The sequence below is a fragment of the Lissotriton vulgaris genome, chromosome 5, assembly GCF_964263255.1.
Source record: "Lissotriton vulgaris chromosome 5, aLisVul1.2, whole genome shotgun sequence".
NCBI lineage: Eukaryota > Metazoa > Chordata > Amphibia > Caudata > Salamandridae > Lissotriton > Lissotriton vulgaris.
In genome coordinates, this window is record NC_141693.1 from 1,167,703,242 (window position 1) to 1,167,730,607 (window position 27,366).

Genomic DNA, 27,366 nt, shown 5'->3' on the forward strand with positions numbered 1-27,366 from the left:
GCTATCAACTATTGTGTGTCCTTACTAATTTCAGGTTACATGGTGTGGCTTCCTGACAGATTTGTCCGTCTTCTGTCACTCTGACGTTTTGGAGCATAACTCGGCGGGGGAGGGGTGGGAGACAACTGGCATTTATACTTTTCTCAAGGGCATTGTTATCCTTTGAGGTATAGGGCATAGGTGGGTCTACTGGATGTTTCCCCTAGCATTTGTGGGTGACAAAACATCAGATTAAGAACAACTTATTCTTTATCCTAAAATGTATTTGTACTTCCAACAACAGGTAGCAAACTACCCCTCTGCAAAGTTGTGTTTGGAGGTATTCCCTTAATTCTTTTGGAAGGTTCACTGCAAAGCTGTGTGCAATGCCTGCTTCTGTTTCTTTTCCACTGCTTCATTGTCTTAGTAAGTAGGGACATGTCTTTGAATGCTTTTGAAAATGCTTTACAGATGGCATTTTTCGAAAAGATTTTTTTTCCAATTATGTATTTATTCACTTTTAACCGGACTATATACCATCTCAAGATGTCTATTTTTATAACATGGATTGTTTTTATCGCATTGTATATTTTCAAGGTTTTAACTAACCATACACACTAAAGATTATATATAGTTTTGATGAAGAAAAAAATAAGATATGCTGTAGTGGCATACATGAAAGGAGACCTGTAACAGAAATATTAGACAGAAGAAGCACTGCTAAAGTTTTTGGTCTGTGTAATCATTAGTGGTGACAAATTGATTTCCTTGAGGTGGCTTTCCCACTACCAATGACTGTGTGTTTTGTCTGTCTTTTATCAGCACTTAAGATTATCATGCTAGCTCTCATTTGGTCTGTCCCGAGTTGCATAGTGTGATAAGATGATTCACTTACGGAATAATCTTGAAAATGCATACTTCACAGGCTTTTGCTAGCTCTATAGTCCTTTCTCCTGATCACTGCAGTGATGTTCCACAGTGAATCCTCCAAGCGCAAGGCTCTTGTTGTGAGGACCATTTTCTTGGAAGTGTAAGGCATGCTTATAAATGTATTGGGACAGCCACAATCTATGGAGTTTTTAAACCTTTTTAAACGTTTAGGATTTTGCAAAATTTGTACGGTTTGGAACTTTTCCACAGATTATCTTGTTAGTTTATTTTTCATATTTCGGTACCGAAAGAATTCATTGAGTAAAGCATGCATGTGTTTTATACCATTACTTGAATTCCATTTCCTATTTGTAAAGTTAATAAAATCTATGTAAAAAGTGTACAGTAGTCAGAGCACAAATAAAACCGTATATTAGCATTAAATATTTACTGCTTTTTAGTATAGTTATTCTGATCCCTGTAGTTTGTCAATATGAGCCACATCTATGCACACAAAAGAAGGAAAGGAGTGTGTCTTTAAACATGTATCTGAGTATAAATCTTTACATGCATAAATTACTATTAGCCCGTGAATAGGTCCAGTAAATCCATTTTGTTATTAAACACCAATTTTCCATCATTTCCTGTATTTCCAAATGAATGGTGTAGAAAAGGATCAAGGAGTGAGGAATGGCTGTGGTCAAGAGACGCGTCAGCAGAGTCTGCTTTCAACATGGGTTTGGCTGACACAGTTTGCAATTTATACTGCAGGTACACGTGCGCAAGAGCACACACTCTTAAGCTGTGACCGAGAAAAGGTGTATGAAGAGCAGAGAAGTTTGCATGACGACACAGGAACACTGTGAGAAATGTTTGCAAGGGAAATGAAGATGTTGATATGAAGTTGCACAAAGGAAGCAGAGGGAGATGTGTGCAGGTGGACAGGGACGTAAATATTCAGGAATATTGACAGAAATTGACATGAGTGTTTTTTATTATACTTTTTTTCATTAAATGTGGCATTAAATCCAGATAAGATAATTGCTTCTTGGGTTGAGATGAAGATTTGGTGCATTTCCAAAGATTTGATTCCAGACTAGGAGAATACTATTGCAAGATTTCCCTTTGAAGTATTGATATGCTCTGTGGCAAACTTATTCATCACATTAGTTCTGTGACATTCTGATTCCCTTACTGTCCAGTGAGCATTGAATTGCCCTTGAGAAATCAGTCAGAGGATATTGTTCTATACAAACCGGTATTAAGAAAAAAATAAGAATATTTAAATGTGTCATATTTAACAGTAATGGGAAAAAAACTGAATACTTATTGCAGCATCCTTAAAAAGAAAAGTTAACCATAGTCCAGTAAAAAATACATATCTAACAACAATCCTTAACTTAAGGACCAATTCCAAAATTCCATGGTGATTGCAGTTTACTGGATTTGAGGTTAACTGTAGAAATTCATTCCTAGAGGAAGAACTAGAAGAAGGGGTTAGCATCCCTGGAACGCACCAATTGAACGTAAACAAACAATATCCATTCTAGGATCGAGACAATGAAATAACCTTTGCATTGCATTTCTTATACTCCTTACTCGCACATATGAAATCTAGTCCAAGCCATTGCATGTTATGAGACAAAATTAATTGATTGGGTATCCGGAAGTTGGGGGATCTTGTTCCCATATGGTGTACATATGGCCTTGCAAGTTTAACGGACAGAATGGTCTATAGGAGTGAGTTCTTTAGAGAGTGGGCTTGGCTTGAGGATAAAGGTCCAATGACACACTTTGATATCACATCATCAGTTCTTACCATGCAGACAAAAAGCAGGCGGGTTGGTTGGGGCCAGGAAAATTACTTTGGAATTGCAAGATCCTGGAAAAAATATTTGCTATCTCTAATTAGGAGGATCTCCATTGAGGTGAAGTGACACTTCACTAACTTACCTCTGCATGGGGTTGACCACTAACTATCAGAAAGTGTACTATTTTGCATTTCTTTAGTTGGAAAGCTTTTTTTGTCTTCTATTATTTCTGAATTACTTACAGTATATTTTGAGATAATACATTGTAATATTGGATTTCTGTTTGGGGCAGGTGACTCATTTTTGGATTGTTCTGACAGCCAAAGATTTCAACCCTGAGAAATATGGAGCCTTCACCAGGATACTGTGCAGGTCTGTATTACACAAAATGTAGTAGTTTAAGTTAATCCATTGGATTCTTTCTTTGATTTTTGGCAGTCAGGGTAAAAACAAGTCTTCTTATAGTTGAACCTAATTGTGCCTTTACAATTCCGTTTGATATTTTAACACTTTTCCTCTTGTAGGATGTACTTGAAGCACGGAAGTCCGGTAAAGATGATGGAAAGCTATATATCTGTGCTCATAAAGGGAGCCTGTCAGAGCGAAGAAAATGGATCCTTTCTCAGTGCCGATTATAACGCTAAAAAGGCCTACCTTGCTGGCTCTATCAAAGGTAAATACGCTGACACTATTCTGTGCAATCTAGGGTTTCTGATTGTTGCAGTGCATCTGCTCAAGGGGGTGCAATCTGTATTGTTACGCCAACCATGCGGAATAGAGCAAAGGAAGTAATTTCAAATAGTCTAGAATTGTTAATTAGTATGTTGACTATTTATTGCATTGGTTGAAATAACATTTGAAGTGATAATGACTTAAAACGCTTTATTTCAGATGTTGTTTCCCAGTTTGGCATGGAGACGGTTATCCTGTATACAGCACTGATGCTAAAGAAGAGAGTGGTTGTTTACCACCCACGAATAGAAGCCCTCCAGGAGTTCACCAGGTACTTCATGCTGTTGTGTGGAGCATATTTGGGCTAGCAAGACCAATCACAGAGGCATTAGTGGTCCTTACATTTCATTAACCTGTCTTATGCTAAATCTAGGGTCATCAATCAGATTTGCAGACAAAGTACTAAGGGTTTTCTTTTTGGCTTGGTGGCCTTGCAGAGAACTCAAAAGAATCCCTGCTTTGTAGGAGCTGGGGACACGTGCACAATGGGAGGACAAGGCATGGTGAAGTAGGGAAATCTAGTGAGCAATTACTAATCAAGTAATTACAATACTGACATAAAACATGGTTTGTTAATACCAAAAATTACCTCTGCACTAAATTTGTATGCAGCGTCTGGTGCCTTTTCATTCTTACAAGTTAACTGATTGAACTTCCTCATCTCACCAACTTTTGTGTATGTACAAAACTAGCTCTGCCTTGAAGTGTGATGTGTGTAATAGGTTTGTTTTCCTATCTCTGTTTTTCAAGGGTCCTACCTGCATTGGCATGGCACCGACAGGACTGGTCCATTTTGCATCCATATGTACATCTGACAGAAGAGGAGACGGAAGCCTTGAAGGATTGTACAGGTGAAGGGGTAATGTCTGGGACTGCAAGCTGCATTAATTGAATAATGGAGGAGTATGGGGTGGGCTCTGTATATTTGTACTATATTTCAGAAATTAAGTGATTTGTCCAGAATCACAGGATGTCTAGCTTTGTTGCCGAGACTTGAACCCGGTTCCCCAACTTCGAAGTCGGCCACTCTAGCCGTAAGGCAACATCCTCTTCCTAGATGACCTTGTGTGTCCCCAACCTGGGAAAACAGTTGAAAATGAGACCTGTAAGATGATGAATACAAGCATAGAGCAGTTATTATTGGGTCAGAGAAGGATACCTGGCAAATCACCAAACTAGATTGTGAGGTGGAATACAAAAGGAAAACATGCTTATTACCTACAGCCAGCTACCTTGAACAATTAGAAATATCATGGAATAAGTGTTTAGTTTGTAGGCAGGAACTACTAGAAAGATACAAGGACTTTTCATAAAATGTGTACTATATATGTTTACTTACATAGGCTTTCAGTCCTCCCTCTTCATGTATTAGCCTGCTGTAGTGTCATTCATGTTTTGCTTCTGCCCACCTCATTACAGAGCTTGGGACACAGGTTCAGCACACTTCCACCATTAGATTACTTGACTGCGAGAGACAACATTTTTTATTTTATAATTCTTTTTATTGAGGTTTTGCATTGAGAAAGCAAAAATGTGTAGCATGCTACCGGAAAAGTGACTGCATTCTTTTCTTGCCCAATGTACACATTCACACTGTTAGACCTTGCACCAGCTTCGTTTTGCTGAGTCCCCATTTGATTAGTTCCAGTCCATGCTCCGCAGCCCTTGTGCAAGAATTACACACAGTTAAAAGTGTGCATGTGGCGCTTTAAAGCTACGGTAGAACGAGCCCATTGACATATAGAATCAACGAACTGGAGCGGCTGCTCCTACTCCAAGAATCAGAATATCCCGCTCATGTGTTTGAAGCCCTGACGAGAGTCCCAGTGCTGTCCAGCCTGGGTCTTGAAACGCGTTGGCATTTAGTTAAATCTAAATGCGTTTAGTGTTGTTATTAAAGATTAACTCTTTCTGAAAGAACAAGTTTAGTCCATAAAATTGGACACTTTTCACAAATACTTTTGTATTTTTCACAGATGATGCAAGCTTTAAATGTTTTCTGTATTTGTTTCATGTTTGTATTCATTTAGTGATTTTGTCGTTTGTTGTAACTTGTTGCAAATAATTCTTATTTTGACGTATGTTCAATTTGGTTTTTGACTGTGAATTATGTTATTTACATGTGATGGTTTCTGTGTCAATGTGAGAAATATGGGTTTCTTTTTCAGTCTTTTGAAAAAATAGTTTTTGATCAGTGTAAAGACTACTTAATACAAATTATATTCAGATAGATAAAAGAATAGTCTGCCTGTTACTCCATAAGTAGTAGGAGTGTAGGCTAGTACGGAGCCAGGTGTTCATGTTGTATTTTGTCTTTTAGAAAGTTGCTATTTTCTTACTTTAACCATTCTGTGCCTCTGCCTGTCCCTAGACTACACGTCTGGATTGGATGACAGTTGGGCATTGTGAGTTAACTCTAGACAGTCATACACAAAGAGAGCTGAAGTGTGCCCTGCGTATCCTGATGGCCCATCACCAGGCTGCTGAGCCTTCTCAAACTAGAGTGGTGGGAGATGACACTTGCATTTGAATAGGGATGTGCCCGTTACTAGAGAAGGAGCTGCATACCTACTTGTAGTGTCCAGAACCAGGGCAAGGAAGGGAAATGTCTTGTGCACTATAAAGACCTTTCTTTGAAGTCCCCCAACTTCAAAGGCTAAGATGGGTGTATACTGGACCTCTCGTATCATATACACAGAACAATTCTGTATTGAGGACATTCTGCCAGGAAGAAGAGCTGTTGTACTGGAAGGAGGTACAGTCCCTTTGCTGCTTGCTTTGCTGTGTTGGCTTGCTGTCTTCTGCTGCTTGACTGGGAGTGAGAGGACTGGGGTTTGCTCTCTGCTTCCTGCTTTCTAAGGTTCTCCAAGGGCTTGACTGAGCTTGCCTCCTGTTGCTGAAGTCTCAGGGCTATCGAAGACTTCACCCGCATCTTGCTACCAGCACCTGTGCTCCGGAAACCAACGCACTGACTCCAAAGCATCAGTTCAGAACCAGCACATCCCTGCAAAATCAACACATTGTCGCTTCCTGCACCAAAGCCAGGGTCCCGGTTTGCGGCTTACAACGCTGCCCTGACTATGCCGCAGCGCCTCATAAGAACCTTGGGTATCGAGCACTGCTTAATCAAAGTCCATGACACAACGCTCTGACAGCCCCAGCCCTTCCTGGCTTTTGATCAATGCATTGCCCTCAGCCCAGCGTTTCGAACTCCACGCCATAGAAGCGATGCATTGCGCTGTTGACACCGCATCATTGCCGCATTGCCTTCAGGAACAGAGACCTCGCACAGCAACCAACGCATCGCCTCCTCTGCGCAATGCATAATCCCGGAGCGACAAAGCCACAACGACACTGCACCCCCTTTAGGAACCAACGCATCACCTGCATCCGTGACCCCCTCACCTCCAAACATCTTCTTTGATTTCTGATGCCTCCAAGGTACTATAAGGAAATCTGAGTGATTCCTGTATTCCGTCTGCACTCCATCTCGGGTGGACTCAACATTTGGATCTGTCCTGGTCAAGCTTGACCGGCTACCCCAGTTGAAGCTATAGAATTCTAAGCACTGCGTTTTAGTTTAATCTTTAAAAATTAATTTCTTGACTTGTGTATGTTGGAAATTTGTTTTGGTCTTGTTTTATTCAGATAAATGTAGGCCATTTTTTTCTAAACTGGTGTGGAGTATTTTTGTGGTGTTTTCTGTGTTACTACGTGTCCAAATACTTTACACATTGCCTCTGGGGATAAACCTAACTACTCTGTGCCAAGCTACCAAGGGAGTGAGCACAGGTTATCTTTGGTGTGTAATTTACTTACCCTGACTAGGTTCCCTACTTGGACAGGGGCAGTTCTCTGCCAACTACAGACTCAATTTATAACACACACGATACGTTGTACCCCTCAGTGCTAGAAACTACTGGCACAATGTGTGTTTTTACCTTTAAAAAATAAAATATGTACATATATATATATATATATATATATATATATATATATATATATATATATATATATATATATTTTTGACTTTTACACAGTACTTGTTTTTTCTTAGGAAATAGATTGGCAGCTCTCCCATATTGCTGCCAGACCTTCCTGTGTTTTGTACTCAATACAAAAGCCATTAACACATTAATTAAACCTTGCCTTTTGGACGACCAGAGCACCGTGTGGAGGCTCTACCCTTCTGGACTTCGTCGCTGGATTTCATCGTGGAAAACTCAACACCTTGCAGGACCCGCTGCGCGGGTCCCACTGCGCCTGCAGCTACCGAGAGGCTCGTGTGGGGAGCTGGAAACTTCCTGGACCATCTGCACTCCGGCAGGGCTGCGAGCAGCCTAGCAGGGACTCCATTGCCCAGGAGTCCCTGCGTGTCACACCTGTGGCCGCTCTCCCTGCCGGCCACGCCCCCTGGCTGAATAAAAGTGCACAAGACCCATTTGCCTGTGGGAAACCTTGCCTTTTGGATGACCAGAGCACCGTGTGGAGGCTCTACCCTTCTGGACTTCGTCGCTGGATTTCATCGCGGAAAACTCTACACCTTGCAGGACCCGCTGCGCGGGTCCCGCTGCGCCTGCAGCTACCGAGAGGTTCGTGTGGGGAGCTGGAAACTTCCTGGACCATCTGCACTCCGGCAGGGCTGCGAGCAGCCTAGCAGGGACTCCATTGCCCAGGAGTCCCTGCGTGTCACACCTGTGGCTGCTCTCCCTGCCGGCCACGCCCCCTGCCCTACCCCAGCTCTATATCACAGTTAGGAGTTTCCGCTGCGCGGTAGCGAGCGGGAGCGACCGGGGCGAAGACCTGGCAAAGAGCGGGCCGTTTGAGGTCTAAGAGGACTGGACTGGGCCACCCTCTTTCGCCCTTTCCCCGACATCTCATCTATTGAGCCCAAATAGGTAAACCATTCTATCATCCTAACTCCACTGCTAGGCTAAGTGGTTGCCCTTGTTGTTCCTAAGTCATGTGTACCAGGTTAACACGGAGTAAGGCCGTCAAGGGTGGCCCACCAATTAATGGTCCCATGGATGATTTCATTACCCGTACCAATCTAGCCATAGATCAAGAAATTTCCAAACTCCAGACTCGTGTCTCCCTGGAACTGGTAGCCGCCAGAAGATTGTCCCAGGTCATTGCACTCTCTAAAAAATCCTCCCTGGGTCACATAGCCACTGTCGTTACCCCGGAGCGTCCAGCCATTCCCCATTGTGTAGTCACGCAGGTTGATGTTCACCAGATTCCGATTCCTCCCCCCCTTTCCCCGGCCTTAGAGCCACCAGCCCAGACAGGCGAAGCGAACCTACCCACAGTTTCGCCCAAGCAGGCTGCTAGTTCTAATTCCCCCACCCCGGTAATCTCTAACTCACCTAGGTGTAATCTCATTAATGGCAAACAACCTAAAAGAAAACGCAATTCTCAGTCTGCTTACTCTCGTAAGAAGGCAAAAATTGCGGTAGCACAACATTTGAAATTGACTAGTGTTCCGGAATCCAACGCAATAGGAGGGTGTATTCCCAGGGAACAGCCACAACGAGAGGGTGCCAAAGAGGGGACAGCCACTGCTTCCTCCACTATCACTGCAGAGGATGAGGGCTTACATGTAGAGGGTCTGGAAAGGAACGACGGGGAATTCATAGGTTTAGTTTGGGAAACTCTTAAGAAACTTCTTTCCCCCCTTGATCTCAGACTCTCACGCATTGAAAACAACTTGCTTGAGATGGAAAAGAGCATTATTGCTCTGGCCACTCTGAGCCTGAGAAGTCTAGAAAATCAGGGCCTACCTGTAGTTGACCCATCACCAAAAGTCCCAATACCACAAGCCCCGCAACCTCCCTCTCCAGTACCAGCTTTTGTACGCCCGGTTCCCAAACCGCGGACCGTGGGTGTGGATCAAATTACCATCGCCCCCAAACGTAAGGCTCCCAAGCGCCCCATTCCTCAACCATCAGTAAATCCTAATGCAGGCGTCCCTCTTAGACCCCCTCCAAGCGAAGTGGCTTACCAACCATCCCAGGGCCCTCCTGTTAAGAATAATTTTAGAGGGGGCTACATTGATCTTCCTCCAGAGGCCAATGATTATGTGGTTGTGTTGACGGGCGTCCCCCAGATTGGAACTGGTCAATACGAGAACCACTGGTCTCTGAAGAACAAGATAATGCATTGGCTTAATGTGAATAGACCAATTCCCAATGGCCGGAGAAGCAGAGTTCTGATGGTACGTAGAATTCCCTGGGTGGGCCCCACAAGGAAAACCAGTCCCGGGGACTGTATAGTGGTGACCTTTGAGGACCCACACACGGCACACCACATTTGCTCTTGGCCCACCGGCGAAGGTTCTCTTGTCATACCCAGGCCATTGTCCTTCTTTTATCCACCACGCCCCAGATATACCCGGGAAGATGACTGGTCACTGGTACACCACCGCACATGGAGGAGTCACCCTAATAACCACCAAGATCTCCCTTTACACTCGAATGGCCTCCCAACCTCGAATAGGTTTGGCGGTCTTGAGGAGGTAGATTGACTTCCAAGGCAACTTGCTTCCCAAGCAGCGAAAAAAGCACCTGCACCCCAGGCCCTAGGGATTACAGAATCTTTCCCCGTGCTGATTGCACCTACTGCTGCTAGCCCACTAGGTCAAGAAGGAATGCTATATGCTCTCCCTATAGAGGGGGGATTGAACACTTTATGCACTTTAGATTCTCAAGACATAGTGGAACTGCTGGACTCACCTCAGAGGATTCCCTTGTCACCCATTCAGCATGTCCCAGTAGATAGGAAGCTGACCGGTGTAGCAATGGCTCTTAACCATCAGCAAATTGAGCCACCGCAAAGGTTAAAAAGAGCGGCCGCAGGGGTGGCAGGCCCTGTGTCTAACTCGGTTATACCTGACAATACTTCAAGGCGGATTATCCCAGGTGATCCTCTGTTGAAGATTCTAAGCTGGAATGTGGCAGGGCTTGCCCGTAACCTTGAAATCCCTGAATGGAACGCTTTTCTGGACCCTTATAACATCTGCCTCTTGCAGGAAACCTGGTGCCTAGAACCCAGGCACAGAGTAGGCTTCACAACCTACTTCGTCCCAGCTTCCCAACCACATGGATGCAAAGGTCGCCCGTCTGGCGGCCTTCTTATATGGGTCAGCATCGCACTAGGTTTAAGTGTAAGCCAAAAGTCCACTCAATCTCCTGACCTTCAGAGGATAACTATACATTGCCAAGGAGGAAGGAGGTTGGAAGTCTTCAATCTTTACCTAAGGGGGGCCAGGGGTGGGGCATCATCGTTATCCTCTACAGGATTAAACCGTGATCTAGCCGCCTGCAGCATCGATTCTTACGTTCTCCTTGCAGGCGATTTCAACTGCTGCTTTGAACCACTGGCTAAGGAGAACATTCTGGACACTTGGGACGAGGATACAAGGAGAGGTATTCCCACCCTGACCCTAGATCCGATCCCCAAATGGACGCAGAGTGCGATAGACATCAATGCACTCTGCATGGAACACGACCTGAGACCAACTAATGGACGATCCAAATCGGACTTTATGGGTGCGCATACTTATAACAGGATGGGACACACCTCCAGAATAGATTACATCATGTTGAATTATAATCTTTGGTCATTCCATCAAGACATGGAGGTCATAGCTTCTTGTGATCGTGACCACAATCCTCTTTCCTTAACCCTCACTCCGCCTTGGCAGGTCGGGAACCTAGCCAAGTTTGCCCACAAGTGGAAAACCTCCCATGAACTTGTACCCTCAAACTGTGGCAGGCGCCTAAAGTGGGCTAAAGCAGCAGCGGACGAAGAAAGGATGGCTCAAGCAGGGACCATCATGTCAGCGGTGGGGCCGCGTCTCGATGCCTTAAGTGTCACTAGCCAAGTTGTTTTATCGATATTTACAGAAACTATTGTGGCATTAAGTGAACTGTTTACCATTCACCAATCCAGTGCGAGGGTTGCAGTGAAAGGTGCATCTAAGGCAAGAGACAAGTGGTATTCCTCCAAATGTCGGGTTGCTAAGGGGGAACTCATCTCTGCAGTGAATAACAAGGACCCAGGCAATATCAGACTTGCGAGGAAACTTTACAAATAAACTGTAGTTGAGGCTAAGGAGGCTCATGAATACAGTTTTTGGTGGGAGCTAATGGAGGCAAGTACTAGGAAAGATTCCAAGGGGTTCTGGGATCTGCTGAGAGCCAGGGACAAGCCTCTTGATCTTCAGCTTACTTGTAATATCCCTGGTGATGTCTGGTTTGCCCACTTTTCCAAGCTGTATTCTGTTCCATCGGGGGCACCTCAACCAAGCAAGGGCCTTCTGGCCAGTCCCCCAGCTGATACAACATCTAATGTCTTCCCCTTTAGCAGTGAGGAAGTTGAAAGGGCAATCAGGTGTATTGTAGCCAATAAGGCTGCTGGCCCTGACGGAATTCCGGGTGACCTGTTGAAGAAATATCCATCAATGTGGAGTAGATTGATTGCTTCACTCTTGAATGAGGCTTTGCTGGGAGGTTCTCTCCCTGACTCATGGAGGGGCGCTGAGGTCGTCCCTATTTTTAAGAAAGGCTGCCGGGACGACCCAGCCAACTATCGCCCTATCAGTCTGCTAGACTCAACACAAAAGGTTGCGGGCAAAGTGGTTCTAGGTAGGATCTTGCAGTGGGTTGAGGAAAACCAGGTTCTGTCAGATTTCCAAGCAGGTTTTAGAACAGGGACAGGCACCATCGAGCAGACATTTCGTCTCTTAATGATATATTGGAAAGTGGTTGTGCTGGGTGGGGGCAGCTTGTATTTAGTCTTTATAGACCTGCGAACTGCCTTCGACCTGGTCCCACGAGCCCAATTGTGGAATGTCCTCGACGGGTTGGGTATTCCCCCTTATTTGTTGGCTTTGCTTATAAAGTTCCATGAAGGCAACTTTGTCCAGATTAGATGGGGTGTCCAGGGGGAAAAACACCTCGTATCCCTGTAGATAGGGGCGTCCACCAGGGGTGTGTGCTTGCCCCCACTCTGTTCTCTCTTTACGTTAACGGAGTGGTGGAGCATCTTCTGCAACATCCATCAGATGCACCTTCCCTGGCTGGTAGGAAAGTTCCGACGCTCCTATTTGCGGACGACACCCTTCTAATCTCAAAATCACCAGCGGGCATCCAAAAGTTGCTTTCTAGCTTTAAGGCCTTTTGTGACATCAAGGGCCTGTCTATAAATATAAGCAAGACCAAATTTCTTGTCCTTACCCCCCCCAGGAAATCTGTTGTCCCTCCTGCTCTAGACTCTGTTCCACTTGAAAGAGTTAAAGAATTTGACTACCTGGGCATTCGACTCTGTGACACTATGAGTTGGAAGGCACACCACCAAAAGGTGTTTCTGACCCATAAGAGGGTTGGAGGGGTCCTGCTCAAAGAACAACGTGCCTCATCTCTAAACCCCATTGGGGCACTATTAGACATTTACAGGGCAAGGGTGGTGAGTGCAGCATTGTATGGTGCGGAACTAAGGGGCGTACAGAGAGTTGACACCCTAACCCACCTCGAAAACAACTTCCATAAAGATCTCATGAAGTTACCCCACAGTACCCCTACCATCCCCCTCTTGCTCGATGCAGGCACATGCCCAATATGCGAGCAAGCTAGGCTACGCCCCCTTTTATTATGGGCCAGGATATGGAACGTCCCAGAACTGTGTAGCTATGCAGATGCCCTAAGTGAACTCTTATCCCTATCGGGCTGGCATAAGGTAACCTGGCTCAGGGAGGTTAAGCGGCTTCTTTATGAGTTGGGTTTAGGAGACGCTTGGGTCAACAGAACAGCACCTTCTAAACAAATGCTAAAGAAGGTTTATTGGTTATGGGTGGATAACGAGAGATTGTGCAATCCTAAGCATTGTAAATCTGTTGCTCAATTTCTGCTAGTTAAGGAGCTTCCCTATAGAGAACCTTATCTGGACTTAATTCATAACTCGGGCGACAGATCATTGTACTTCAGATTTAGGGTGGGAGTACTTCCCTTAGGGTTGTTAACCTCCACCTGGAAACCACCATCCCAAACTATACCATATTGCCCTTTCTGTGACTCAAGGGTTGAGTCCATTGCTCATCTGTTGTTTGAGTGCTAGGCTTATGCGGTGCCCAGGTCGAGATGGTTGAAGCCTTTATGTAGGAGCTTGGGCACTAGATCACATCTGGAAGCCTTACGCATATTGCGCTCAGATGCCCGACCCTTCTTTGCCTGTTGTATGGCAAAATTCCTGGGCTGGGCTTGGCGGATAAGAACTGCAAGGAAACTGTTGATCCAGTAATGTGCCTTTTGCCTGTATCGGCTCTTATAATATGGCCAATAATTCTCTCTTTTAATGCTACTGTTGATTGTGTAGGTTTTTTTACTGTGTATTGTCAAATCGTTTTTATTATTGATGTAATGTACAGCTTTTATGATATGTTTTTATATCGAAATAAAGCTTTCAATCAATTATCCGCCCCTCTTAGATTGGTGACCCAGTTTAGCCTGCATTTAAAGGAAGCTTTCCGTGTGTCTTTCCAGTTGCTGAGAATAATCTTAACCGCTGCTGTTAGAAGTAGGTCTAGGAGTGCCCTATCATTTTCATTGAGTGACCCAGCTTTGAGGAAACTGAATACTAGTGTCGGGAGATCCCTACTAGGACAGTATGAGAAAAGTTTAGATATGAATTCGAAAACTTTGTCCCAGAAAGATATAACGCAATCGCATTGAATTAATAAGTGTTCTAGGTCTCCTATTTTGTCATTGCAATTCCAGCAGATGGAATCATCCCCGATTTTGTGTGAGTAGAGTCTGGCTGATGTCCAGAAGGCCCTGTGTAGCAACCAGAACTTTGTCTGGGAGAGTGTTGGGCTGATCTTCTATCTCATGGTAGATTTCCAAGTTTCGGTCCAATCCCACTCCGATATCGTAAAGGAGGCGTGTGATTCCCAAAAGGATGGGAGTTTCTTACTGAGAGTAGAATGTTGTGGGCGTAATAATTTATAGATCCAGGATACCTGGTGACCTAGCTTATGTAGTTTTGATAGATAGCTCGAGAGGAAAGGGGGTAATGTTGAAAGTTTTGCTTTGGTTACCGCTGATTTTATTTTTAAGAAGTTGTAGAAGTCTAGTGAGGGTAGGTTGTATTTGGATTTCTAATTCTTTGAAGGAAAGAGGGTAGGCCCAGTTAGAGACTTGATGGGGGAATTAGATCCCTTTATTAATCCATGATTTGTTGTGTAAGATTTTCCCCTTATAGAGTATTTTGTTGTTGTTCCAGAGAGATTCAAGATTAGATCGCTTAACGCTAATAAAAAAAAACAAAGAAAAAAAAAAAAAAAAAAAAGAATTAAACATTAGTAAAGAAAAATGATCACAAGCCCACGCCATACCTAGTGGCTTAGCCAATGCCTGTGTGCTCAGAGAAGTCAAGCTGGTGGGGATCGCTCCCAATATTGAAGTGCTGTTGCTGGGTATCGACTATAAGCCAGGATAAGAATGTAAGTAAACCACTGCAAAAAACACACATTTCCAATGAGGGAGTACAATGTAAATGGCAGCCCCTTGCCTGTGGAAGTAGCCACCAAGATCTGTTTGGTGCAACAAATCACAACATGAAAAGATGATGGCATCAACAAGATCACAAATAGCAGTACTGGTTTCAAAAGGAGTTTGGTTATAAAGCAATGAGCACCTGCTATTATTCTTTGTTTTATAATGACTAAACTCTGCCAAAAGAGTAGCCACCCAATGAGGGAAAAGCTAGGCTGAAGAAAGGGAAGACACCATTCTAATAGATATGCTATCTTGAAACATAAATATTTCGCAATGCCTATACTGATAATTCTGTGCTTGCGTGCACCAACATGCAAGTGTTTGTGTGGGAGTTGCAGAAAAAATGAACAGATCCCTATTAGTACCACACAATGGATTGTTATTTGTATACCACCATAACTCAAGAAACCCTTACAAAAGCAAACCACATTATAAATTCAATTTATGCAAAAATACAAAAGAATCTTATAAAATGTATACAATTTATTCCATACAGTATGAGATATTGGTTTACAAATTATAGTGGCACACTATCAAATTAAAAAATTTGTCATTACACATCAGTAAAAAAATACAGTTTATAAAGAGACAATAAAAAAAGTTATCCAGAGACAGTTAAAAACAAGTTGTCGACGCAGCGTTTCGGTTTTTGTAATAACACCTTCATCAGGACAAGGTTCTATTCAATAAAAAAAACATAACATTAGATACAGAAGTCGCATTGTTTTACAATTTTTTTTTCTATCTACATTGTTACAAAGCCATCAAGATGTACTGATAAGAGCGTCTCTTTAACTAAACAGTATTAGTCAGGGCACAATGTTTCACTGGTTACCGGGTTTTTGAGTTATGTCAGATCACAAATAAAAACTATACGAGCTAAAGGGTATAGCCACAGTGACATATTCCTGGATGTACTTATTAGTTGTACATACCTTATTAGTGAAAAGATATCATTCAATTAGAAGTATGTTTCCTCTGTTTTCAATTTGAGGGGCTTTTCATAAACCTTCAGGGCACCTCTATATGGGTGTGTCTTTTCCTTAAAAACAGTTTTGATAACATCTCTCGACTCAGATACCCTTTAAAAAAAAAAAAAAATAGACCATTACATCATCTCAATATTTATTCTTGTAATGGTTCAATCAACACCTTTTTTTATTTCAAATGGGTCTTTATTAGTTAAAATTTACCGCAGCTAGAGGCCAATGGATTACCTTAAGCTTTAGGTGTATTCTTTTGTTTGGAGGGCAAAGGAGCCACCGAGATATGGAGATTTCGAACTTATCTATAGAAATCAATTTGAAAGACACAGAATCCTTAGTCTTTTTTCTTTTAAGCGGAATTATACAACTAATTTTAAGATGCTAGAGCACACTTACCCTTAAAAGCAGGGATTCAGCCTAGGGGACCTCGCATGACTGGATTTTGTCAATGTTTGCGTTGTATCCCTCAATGATTTGTGGGAGCAGTCTATTTCAATTCACCAACTCTAGGAAAAAGCATTCTTGGTGTCAAGCGTTAGCTATGATATGGCACACTCTTATGAAGCTCACTTTTAATTAAGGGAAAAACGTATGTACGCAACTGTGTGGGAGTTGCACCTTCTGTACTTTTTACAAAGTGTGTCAGCTATCAAAATACAGGAATGTCTACATTTATACCCTACTTCACACATCACAGTACATGTTGTTCCTTCTATACAGGATACGTTGCAGGATTCACAGACTCAGATGTGAGTAATCGGCCGGATCTTTATGATGTGTACGTCAATCTTGTAGACAGTGAGATTACAGTTACGCAGACAGCAAAAGGTGAGTTTCTTGACACATTTTCCTATTTCAGCAGGTCTCATTTTGATGGTTTGCTAAGACACATCCAATTGCCTTCAGTAGGCACGGGGTTTTATGCATTGTTTGTTGTTTTAGACCAATTGACTTTGGGCTCTTCCAGAACATGTAATCGACCTAAACACTGCAGTGCCTTCCCATATTGTTGTGATTGAGATATTTTACAGATGTGTAGCTCCTGTTCACTGAATGAACATGAACTGTGCTTGCTTTTCGCCAAAGTACTTTTATTATACATGACTTGCAGAACATCTACTTGTTCTTTTTCCTGCCCATTTTCAGCACATCCTAAAACATGACTTTTAGGCTGACCTGATAAGGTTTCATTTTTGCAATGCATGAATAACTAGAAGTCCTAACTTCCATCTCTATCAAACCCCTTTCTCTCAGAAACATACATGGTCTAAAAATCCACTGGCGACCTAAGAAAGCCCTGATGGAATATTGTTAGAAGTCTGACTGCAAGTGCATGGCCTGTGTTAAACTCCAGGGTGAACGTGTCATGGAAGCTTCAAGTCAAAGCAAATAACAATCAAACTGAGCAAACCAAATATTTCATGAAAGCTCATATCGACTCTTGCAAGGAATTCCAGACCAGTTCAACAATTAAAGGCCTCTTGGTAAAAGTAAAAATTCAGTCTGTACTTTTTAAACTAGTACCCAGCCATTCGTGCCCCTCCAATTCATAGTCCCTTGTCCGGCATTTAAAATAATGATCAGAAGTCTTGCCACTGACACAATCCGGTCCTTCACAGAATAATTTCTAGCTAAGGTACTAAAACATGTAGTTATCACCCTCCTCTCAAAACAGGTAGGTCTTCCACCATACAAAACCCTCCACTATCTATTGTAAAGCAAAATAGTTTATGACCTTCTGTAGGAAGATGACTCTCTGTACTGTGCTGAAAGTCCAGGCGACACTTTCTGGTTTACAGAGGGTATAATAATAATCCCAAATGCTCTTTTTCGTAATGTGGGCGAGCAGTTAAGCCTTATCAGAGGATCGTGTTAAGCATTTATTGCACACGCACAGTCATTTAGTGAGACACACACTCAATAAAGAAATCCAACACCAATTCATAAAAATAACATCGATTTTTTTTTTATATGAATTTAAACACCAAGAGCACTTTTTGAGATACTGATAGTTCAAGATGTAGAAAATGCACTCTATTGAATCTTTTTTTTTTATAAACAACTTTATTGTTTTACAAAGTACAAGCACCAACTGCACGACCATGAAGAGCACCAACACTGACATAGTACAATGAAAAAAACATAAGTAACGCTTTTTTAGTCTCCAGCGGTAGATACACAAGTCTCGTATAAAGTGTATGTCACCCCATGGCTCCCAGCTACTTGCCCCAAACCCTCCGGTATTTCTTCGGACACTCTCGTGAAACGTACATACGTTTTTCTTGTGCCGCACCCCAATCCACCCCCTTTCGCCATTTCTCTGACCATGGCGGTGTGGGAAGTTTACAGGAGGTGGCAATGTCCCTCTTAGCCACAACCATGGCCGTATTGTAGACTTGCTTCTTATTCCTGGTCCCATCTAGTCGGTCTGTGATCCAGAGAAGGGAATGACGTGGGTCATAGGGAACCTCCCACCCCAGGACCTCTGATAATTTACTCTCGATCTCTCCCCAGAACTGAGTCAGACAGGGTAACGTCCACACCATATGGTAGAAATCGGCCGGGTCTTGACCACATCTCGTATATGCGGCAGATGGGGGAAAAACCGGCAGGGTGTAGGCGCTGCGGGGTTAGGTAAGCCATGTATATGTAGTATAATTGGATCAGGCAGAGCTTAACAGACGTGTTGACCAACTTAGGCGACATGAGGGCTTCACGCCAGTGCTCCTCGTCCATAGGACCCACCCACTCCTCTCATTGACCCCTGAGTCGGTCTAGTGAGATCGGGGTGTTGTTGACCAGCGTCTTGTAGATGCGAGAGATGCCCCCTTCCCCAAGTGGCCCAGCATGGTCTGAGCCTCGGGGGGGACTGTATTCGGGAATCCTGGTGCCGTCTTGTAATTGTACGTGAAGGGCGTGTCGTAGTTGTAAGTATTTGTAAAATTATGATGGGTGTAGGGAGTTATCTGGACTGAAGGTCTTTAAAGGAGCGCATTTGGCCACTCGCCCACACGTCGCCAAGTTGAGAGATCCCAATAATATCCCATGATCTGAACCCCTGTAGTCAACTGACCTACCCGAGCCACGCCCCGTGCCATAGAGGCGTGTGTTGAGTGAGCTTGTGTGTCCAATTGGTATGTCGGAGGGCCGCCCGCCAGGCTAGGAGTACCGAGTGCGAGACATCGGGCGTGGTGGACGGAAGAGACGCCCCGTACATTAGGGATTGGATCTTGGGTAGGCCAAGCACACTGAGCTCCAACCTATAGGCAGGGTCCGACCAGCCCCCGTTTAACCAGTCGTGTATACTCCGTAGACGGGTTGCCAGGTAGTAGAGGTATAAATGTGTCATCCCCATGCCCCCGTCAAATGATGGAATCTGACAGGTCCTGAGCGCCAACCGGGCCCTTCCTCCACGCCACAGGAATTTAGTAGCCATAGTGTCCAGCTCCCGAAACCACCCGTGGAAAGCAGAAGGGTGTAATTTGGAGGACGTAGAGGAATATGGGTAGGATCATCATTTTAAATAAAGCGACCCTCCCCAAGGGGTTGTCATATAGATACTTCTTTTCTACATACTGTGTTAAGTTAGCATGAGTTTATTAAATGTTTGCACGCCGTTTTCATTCCTGCTTCACTTTTGCACACGACACATAATTGTTGTTTTAGCTTTCAACCCAGAAGAGCTTCGTGATTTACTAGAGAAATAATATGTTATTGCTCTATCAGTTTTGTTATGCACTTTGTCTGCACAGTGAGTGCTGAAGGCTACACGGATAACTTAACCCAGTGTTGTTGTAAGGTCTGATCTTCGCACCCCTATAGACATAACACACATGCTGCTGCCAAAATCTGGCTCTAGGCGAGTTTTATATTGTTGTGCTGAACGCACAAAAACACACTTGATGTGCTTCGCATGCAGAGAGCTGGTGGAAGATGATGTGATCCTCCTGCCACTGAGATTGTGAGGTATGGGCCCGCCCTCTAAAACCCAAATGAGACCTTCATAGATAAAAAATACTATGCTAAATAGGGAGGGTGTGAATTAGACGTTATTAATTTCTATTCATTTCAGCATATTAGTATGCTGTCACCATTCGCCTTTTATGGACTGATAACTATGCTGATAACTTTGTTGCTTATAATATGTTTGCTAGTATTATACAAGATACTGCGTTTGAGAACCTTGCATTAGTAAATAAATATTTCAAACATGCACGTGTCCTCTTTTACTCCACGTTCTGGTTTGTGATGATTATATAACGAAAGAGTGTTCATGTTTCCACGATTCCTGAGGTATTCTAAGTTCATGCTCTGGTCTGTCTAAGCATTGGGAGTTTGTTATGACCAATGAGACACTGTAGCTAGCTCGGTAAGGGGATTTTGGGTACTGAGGTGAGTTTTGGGCCATCCTAATTCACCGAGGTTCCAGGTCTCTATGCACAGTTCTGTAGGAGAACGGAATTCCCGCTACATGGCGCCCATACGTTGTTGGCCTTATATCATAACACTCGAGTAGTATATCATTCAATCCTTAACCCCTTCACTGACGTTTCCGGTAAACGGTGGTGTCGGAAAAACCTACCTATTTTTGAAATAGGTCTTTTCAAGCTTGATTCTTTCTAAAACGGTTTCCTTGAATTACTACCCAGTTGTGCTACAAAGTTTACTTTGTTTTTCATCTTTCTTGTGCCGTCATGGCTGCCGTGGACATTCCGCTGCATAGTCGCATTGCGGTGCGAGATCATTTGCGGGTGTACAATGTACCTTTGGAAGGCTTGGCTGTGAATATGGTGGTGAGTGCGGAACATGCTTACCCTTACGAACTCTTTTATTCGTGGGTGACATTTCCGGCGGTGGACGCAAATTCAGGCGTATTCCACACATACACTCCCACAGCTGTACCTAATGAGTATACTCCGTACAGGGCACAGGAAGTTCCTATTGATGTTTGGCAGCATGGAGTTTGGTGGCGCCCTACCCCATTCTTTAACCGCTCCGAGGTTGGGTCCTTTTTCCATTCCAGGCGCTAGTTGGCCTGTTTTGGCTGGATTTACTCCTCATCCTCTACACGGCAATTGTAATGTGGCTGAACTCCGACGACTACATGTAGTCGCGATTGCCGTGATTAGAGCCTTAGTGCATTACATGGGCCGTAATCTTCCGGGTGTAGCCCCGGGGGTGCGGCGCTTCCGGCAGGGCAGGGTGGTTTGAAAATCAGTCCTGTCATGGTCAATGCCGTTATGGGCAAGAAGCCCCAGGAAAAGGATGATTTTCCATTCTGGCTTGCCGAGTAATTTGACCAGCTGGAAGCTGTATTTCCTAATACGACTCCTGGTGAAAAACACCGGATTCTTACTAGTTTGCCAAAGGGTTTGGCCCCTGAGCTCGTTGACTGTGAGACCTGGGGGAAGACTTTTGCGGCGGTCTATGCTCGGTGCTACGGCACCCCGTCTATGTCCGTGCTGTCTTCGGTCCTTAAACGTGTTGAAGATGATCACGGACCGGAATCTGCGGTCGAGTTGGGCATGCGCCTGTGTGGCACCTTTGACGTAGTTTGCCATCTGATCCTTGCTAATGTCAAGGGGGATGCAGTGAACTTTCAGGTTGCTAACGCGTTAGCGGCGCTTCCCGAGGCCGAGAAACCCCGACAGTTAGCGAAAATTATTGTGGCGGCTTATAAAACCGTGGGTCGCAATTGTAAGGGCGTCAAACCTTTTTCTGTTGAAGATAAAAAGCAGCCCCAGGGACAAACTTCGGAGACGGACGTTCAGCCCAAGTCCAAAACACAAAATTGGCCTATAAAACAGAAACAGGGAAAGCAACCCCAACAACAACAGACACCGGTTTCTCGTCCTGAGTCTCTGTTGCCTACGCAGTCGGAACGTGTTTATGACTTGCGCGACCGCGCGACGATTAAGACTCCTGATCGATTTCAGGCTTCTGACCAACGCTCTCCTCGTTCCTTTCAGGACTCATCGGCTCCGACGACAGGTGGTGGAGGGGGCGGCAGGGGTCGGGGTGGCCAGCAAGGACGTGACCAGCCCCGCCCGAGCAACGGTGCAGAAAAGCAGGAAGGCTCTACCCCTAGGAGACCACAGTTTGCCAAGAAGAAAGTCGAAGCCTTAACAGCACATCGATATGCCCCAGATAGTGAGAACGCGGCATCGGAATCTGACGTGGGCTCTGACCTTGCTGGACAGCGCGGCGGAGATTACCATAGTGAGAGAGGCGCTCCGTCCACTACTGAAGGTGACAGCGACTGATACTTATGTTGTCATTGAAACAGCTGACACCAGAGTTGCTCCCCCTGATAGACTTTTTGAAATTGTCCTGTTAATTGAAGGTGACATACAACGAACCATAAAAGGGGTATTTTGGGAAAATCTTTAGTCTACATATGACATTTTGCTTTCGGAGGCTGACTGGCCCCCACCTTTTGTGCTCGCAGCTCCTCGAGGGGAGGAGGTGATTCTCCCCAGTTTCGCGAACACAGTCTCGAAGGAGGATGCGCTGCATTTTGCAGAAGAGTGGGCTCTAGCTCTGGCGCCGGCTGTGTACCGCAATCAGTGTGGTTGGGATAAATTGTCCCCGAGCCACGAGATTCCTTTACGGTCTCAGCCAGCCTCAACCTCAATATCCCATACCACGTGAAGCGAAAGCTTCCGTCGCGGCAATCCTTGAACAATTGGAATATCAAGGTGTGATTGAAACGTGTGTGTCACCGATGAATAACTCTCTTTTTACTGTAAACAAGCCTGACGGTTCGTATCGTTTGGTTTTGGATTACCGGCATTTAAACTTGCATTGCCGTAACTGTGCAGTACAGAATACTCACGGCTCTGCTCTAGTGAATAGTCTTGTGCGTAAGAGGTTTAAGACCACGCTTGACATTTCTAATGGTTTCTATGCCCACCAATTGGATGCTATGAGTTTCCAACGGACCAGTTTTACATGCGGCGGTGTCCAAAAACACTTTCGGCGTTTGCCTATGGGCTATAAGAATAGTCCTGGGATTTTTTCTGCCCGCATAGTCTCTCTTTTGGAGAGAATCGAGCCGGATGCTTGTTCGTATGTGGATGACATATATCTCATAGACGACGAACTTTGGGAGCATCTGTGTCGTGTAAACGGGATAATTTGTAATTTGTACCTTTGCAAACTTAGGTTACAAATTCAACTTTGCGAAATCGCACATTGCAGAGTACACAGTGTTGTTTCTGGGCTACGAGCTTAACAATGAAGGAAAGGGATTGGCTCCTCACTTCCTGGAGAAATACGCACAATTGCGCGCTCCGACAACACTGAAAAAATTACAATCTTTACTGGGCTTTTTGAATTTCGGGAGAACTTACATTCCGGAATATGCCCAGCGTATCAAGCCTTTGTATGCTTTGATACAACCATCTTTTTCCAAATCATGCTGGCTGCCTGAGCATTCGGCTATTCTGCAGTCTTTGCAGGCTGATCTGCTCGCTTCTAAATTCTTACTGACTCGTGATAATCAGACCAACCTGGTGATAAGAATTATCCTGGGACGGTAGGTTTCACGTACCTGACTTTTAATGAAGGAGACACAGTACCTATTGCTTACAATTCACACTTGTACACTTCGGCTGAATTGCGCTTTTCCACTGTGGAGAAAGTTTTGACGGCTGTGCAGATGGCTATTCTTAAGGAACGTGCCCTGTCACAGGGAAAACGCATGTTGGTTGTTACCCCGTGTCCTGCCTTGGAGGCAGTCACAAAAGCCAGTGTACCTAATTCTAAAGCTTTGCACCCTCTGTGGATTCAATGGGCAGCGTCCTTGACATCTCAGGATGTCACGTTTATTTTTCACGCCACATTAAGGTCGCAGGAGTACTTACAGTATGAATTCGTTCATCCAGCTCCTTTAGCAATGCGACCCCTGGAGGATTTCCATTGCATCATTTACACCGATGGTTCGGCGCAGGTTGCGCATGGCTCTAAACATGCCTACGTTTCCGCATGCGCCATTGTGGTCGGTGCCATGGTGAACGATGAGTTCAAGTCCAGTGTCGTGCAGACACTTGGAGACTGCACTGCACAACTAGCAGAGCTTCGTGCTCTGATGCTTGCATTAGAGTATGCAGATCCTAGGGTGACTACTCTTATAGTAAGTGATTCTTACTACTGTGTCCGGTCTTACAATGAGAACTTAATCTTTTGGATTCAGAATGAATTTCGTGATTCCAAGGGTGGCACTATAAAACATAAAATGATCTGGGTCCGAGTGGCTGAGCTTAAAGAGCAGTTGCCACTTGTGTTTGTTATTCATACTCTCGGCCATCAGCGTGTGGGAGTCCACGCTGTCGGTAATTCGCTTGCTGATGAAGCGGCGAAATCAGCAGTATCTAAATATTTAGTTGCCAGAGTTACACGGTCCAAAGGTAAAATAGATGATGACATCTTGTCGGCTGTTGCTGCCACAGAGAAGGGAGGTAAATATCCTGCGGGGTTCCCTTCGAAGTACACATACCACTTAAGTCCCGATAAGGTTCCTTACGTGAAAATTCCTGATGTTGGCGAACGTTTGATTCCCAACTCGGATCGCAGAGCTACTTTGATTACAGCGGCTCATGAAGGTGTGGCGTCTGCGCATGCGGGCGTCTCAGCCACTGTAACTCAGCTACAACAGAGGTTCTGGTGGCGGGGACTGTACAAACAGACGTGTGATTATGTCCTTCAATGTGACATTTGCCAGCAGATCAAGCCTTCCACTGCTGTGCGTCCGCCATAGACACAGTTGTACATTGCTAATAAACCACTAGGATGCGTTTATTTAGATCACTGCGGTCCTTTTTCTTCTGATACTGCGTATAAGTACATCATAGTAGCAGTTGATTCATGCACGCGCTTTGTGTGGGTATGGTCCCATCGCAGCGCTGATTCACCGACTGTCATAAGAGATTTGCGTGTCTTTGTAGGGATTTTTGCCTGTGGTACCTTCCATTCGGATCAGGGTCCAGCTTTCGCCTCTAAGGCGTATAAGGATGCTATGGTTTCGTTGGCGGTCCAAGTCAAGTTTTCGTCTCCATACAGACCTGAGAGTAATAGTGTAGTGGAACGAATGAACCGTGACTTAAAGCAATCTTTGACAGCTCGAGTTATAGGCACTGGCAGAAACTGTCTGGCCCATCTCAATGGCGTGCAGCGTGCTCTTAATAATCTCCCTAGAAGGTCTCTGGGTGGGCGGACCCCGTACGAAATGCTCTTTGGTATCAAGATGTATGTCCCTGACCTCGACGGTCTAGACTGCGTGGCTCAAGCCACGGCCTTTGACGTAGATGAACATTGCAATATTTTACAGCATCTACAAAAGACCAGAGACAGTCTTGCAAAGGAACATTTGCCCTCCACGTCGGATGATGCGTTGCAGATCCCGGTAGTTGGCTGGCTACCCAAAGTTGGAGAACTGGTTCGAGAGAAGAGCGATAACAAGAAAGAATTTGGTCCTTCCTATCGAGCACCGGTCCCCGTTCTTGGAGTGAAGGGCACAAGAACAGTCATTTTACCACCACTTCCAGGTCGTAAGGAAAACAGGTTTATCTCAATTGACAATGTCAAGATACAAAGGGTGGCCGATTCTTCATAGCATGACACCGGCAGTCTCCTGTCCTTCGATTGTGAGAAATTCTGTTTTGGCTATTACTGCAGCTTCTGAGCCAGAAGTGGCCCTCGAGAGGCCTGTCATTTCCAATCCTTTACTGAACACTTTCCAAGTTGATAACATTGATGACCTCGATTATGCCTATCCTGCTGATTTATCGTTGCCTGACTTACAAACACGTTTGGCCACAGACTCTTGATTCTCATTTGACTCTGCTTCAGTGACTTCGACAAGACCCTCATGTTGTGCAATTTATGCCTCTTTATTCAAGAAAAAAATGTTGGTTCCCCCTTGGACATATATTTGGCTAATGCTTTTTTCAGTATACCTTTTTATGTCATTTGGTTTTGTGTTTTATTTTTTCCGTATCATGGATGGACACTATGTCAAGGAGAGAACATGCATTCGGCATCTTAATGGAACTTTGGCCCCCTTATCCTCTTCACATTCTGCACACAGACTAAAAAGAGACTTGAACTTTGTTAACATCACAGCTTGGCCGGTTCTTGATGGGATTGTGTGGGATGCAGTTAAATTTCAAATTCATGGCCCCACTGAAGTGGTTAATGTCCCAAATGTACTGAGAGTGAACATGGGGTATGTGGTAAAACAAAACATACGTTCTGATGATTGGAATGTTCAGGCCGTAGAATCATTATTCTCTGATTTAAAATATTATGCTGCCTTTGATGCTGAAGATTTATATTTAGAATCTGCTAATTATGGTGATTTATTTTGCTTTCAACATTTTGGTAATCATTTTTTGCATAAGACAAGTTCCAGAAAGGGGAACTGTAAATTACACACAGTGGAAACATTGCCCTGCACCATTACAAGGCAGCTCCAGTACATTTTTAAATAAGTACACTTACTTTACTGACTTTAATCAATCAAGTCCTGAGTCCTTTTATTTTAAGATGACACAGAAACCCATGTCCAAAGTTAGACTTACCGATACTAAATTATTGTATTCGAAGTCCTTTCTAGAAAAATTGGCTGTAGAAGGCTACGAGCTATGGAAGGAAACCATTGACCTTAAATCGGTTTGGGGTTTTTAAAAGTTGGCAGGTACAAGGCACTGAGGCTTTGCACCGTGCATGTCTCATCCCGAATCACATGTTGTTTTTGAATTCTACTATTTCTCAGACAACGTGCTTTGGATTGGCTACTTCAAAAAAGTTAAATACCCCTGCTGTCCCTGATTTGGAAGAATATTCTGGTTGGGATAATTACACAAAGTTTTCCATTAGAGAGTTGCAAACATTACTAAATAATGCATCCTTTAATGTGTCCAGTTTTGATCCAAAGGGTTGGCTGCTGTGGAACAGAAGCTCTGACTCTTGCCAGCGTCGCTTTATGGGTTTAACTGAAGTTTTTACACAAGTCAGGCCTGATCCACGTTTTGATCCTGACCACACTGTTACAACATACTCAGTTGGCAAATTATGTCAGAATTGGTTACAACATTCTACATTAGCTGCTGTTAAATTACATCTATCTAAGCTAACTGATGAGGTAGATATTAATGATTTTATAAAGGGCCCGTCAAGCGGTAGATCTAAACGTTGGATTTATGCTGCTTACAATGAAATTTGGAAGCTTTCACAAATTGAGGCTGCTAAGCGCCTGAGAGCTATTGATCAAGCAAATTTAGAAAAGGTGCTTGCAGTTGTCGATAACAGTATTAACATGCTTAATTCCCGCATATACACGTTGAATAACATTGTTTCTTCAGTGGTTGATATTGTAAATGATGAGGTGTCTGTTTTATACCATGGCCAAAATCAATTGCGTTCTGTAATGCAGTT

The 27,366-nt window shown here is 44.1% G+C and overlaps 1 protein-coding gene across 2 annotated transcripts in view; it reads left to right on the forward strand.

Moving 5' to 3' along the window:
* Positions 1–27,366, forward strand: part of DENND10 (DENN domain containing 10) — a 135,675-nt gene that overhangs the window by 65,669 nt on the left and 42,640 nt on the right. For both annotated transcript variants that reach the window (XM_086922926.1, XM_086922927.1), the window contains exons 3-7: positions 2,953–3,032; positions 3,185–3,333; positions 3,552–3,663; positions 4,143–4,243; positions 16,651–16,758. In XM_086922926.1, the coding sequence (XP_086779052.1) occupies positions 2,953–3,032; positions 3,185–3,333; positions 3,552–3,663; positions 4,143–4,243; positions 16,651–16,758 (550 nt within the window). The remainder of the gene's footprint in view (positions 1–2,952; positions 3,033–3,184; positions 3,334–3,551; positions 3,664–4,142; positions 4,244–16,650; positions 16,759–27,366) is intronic.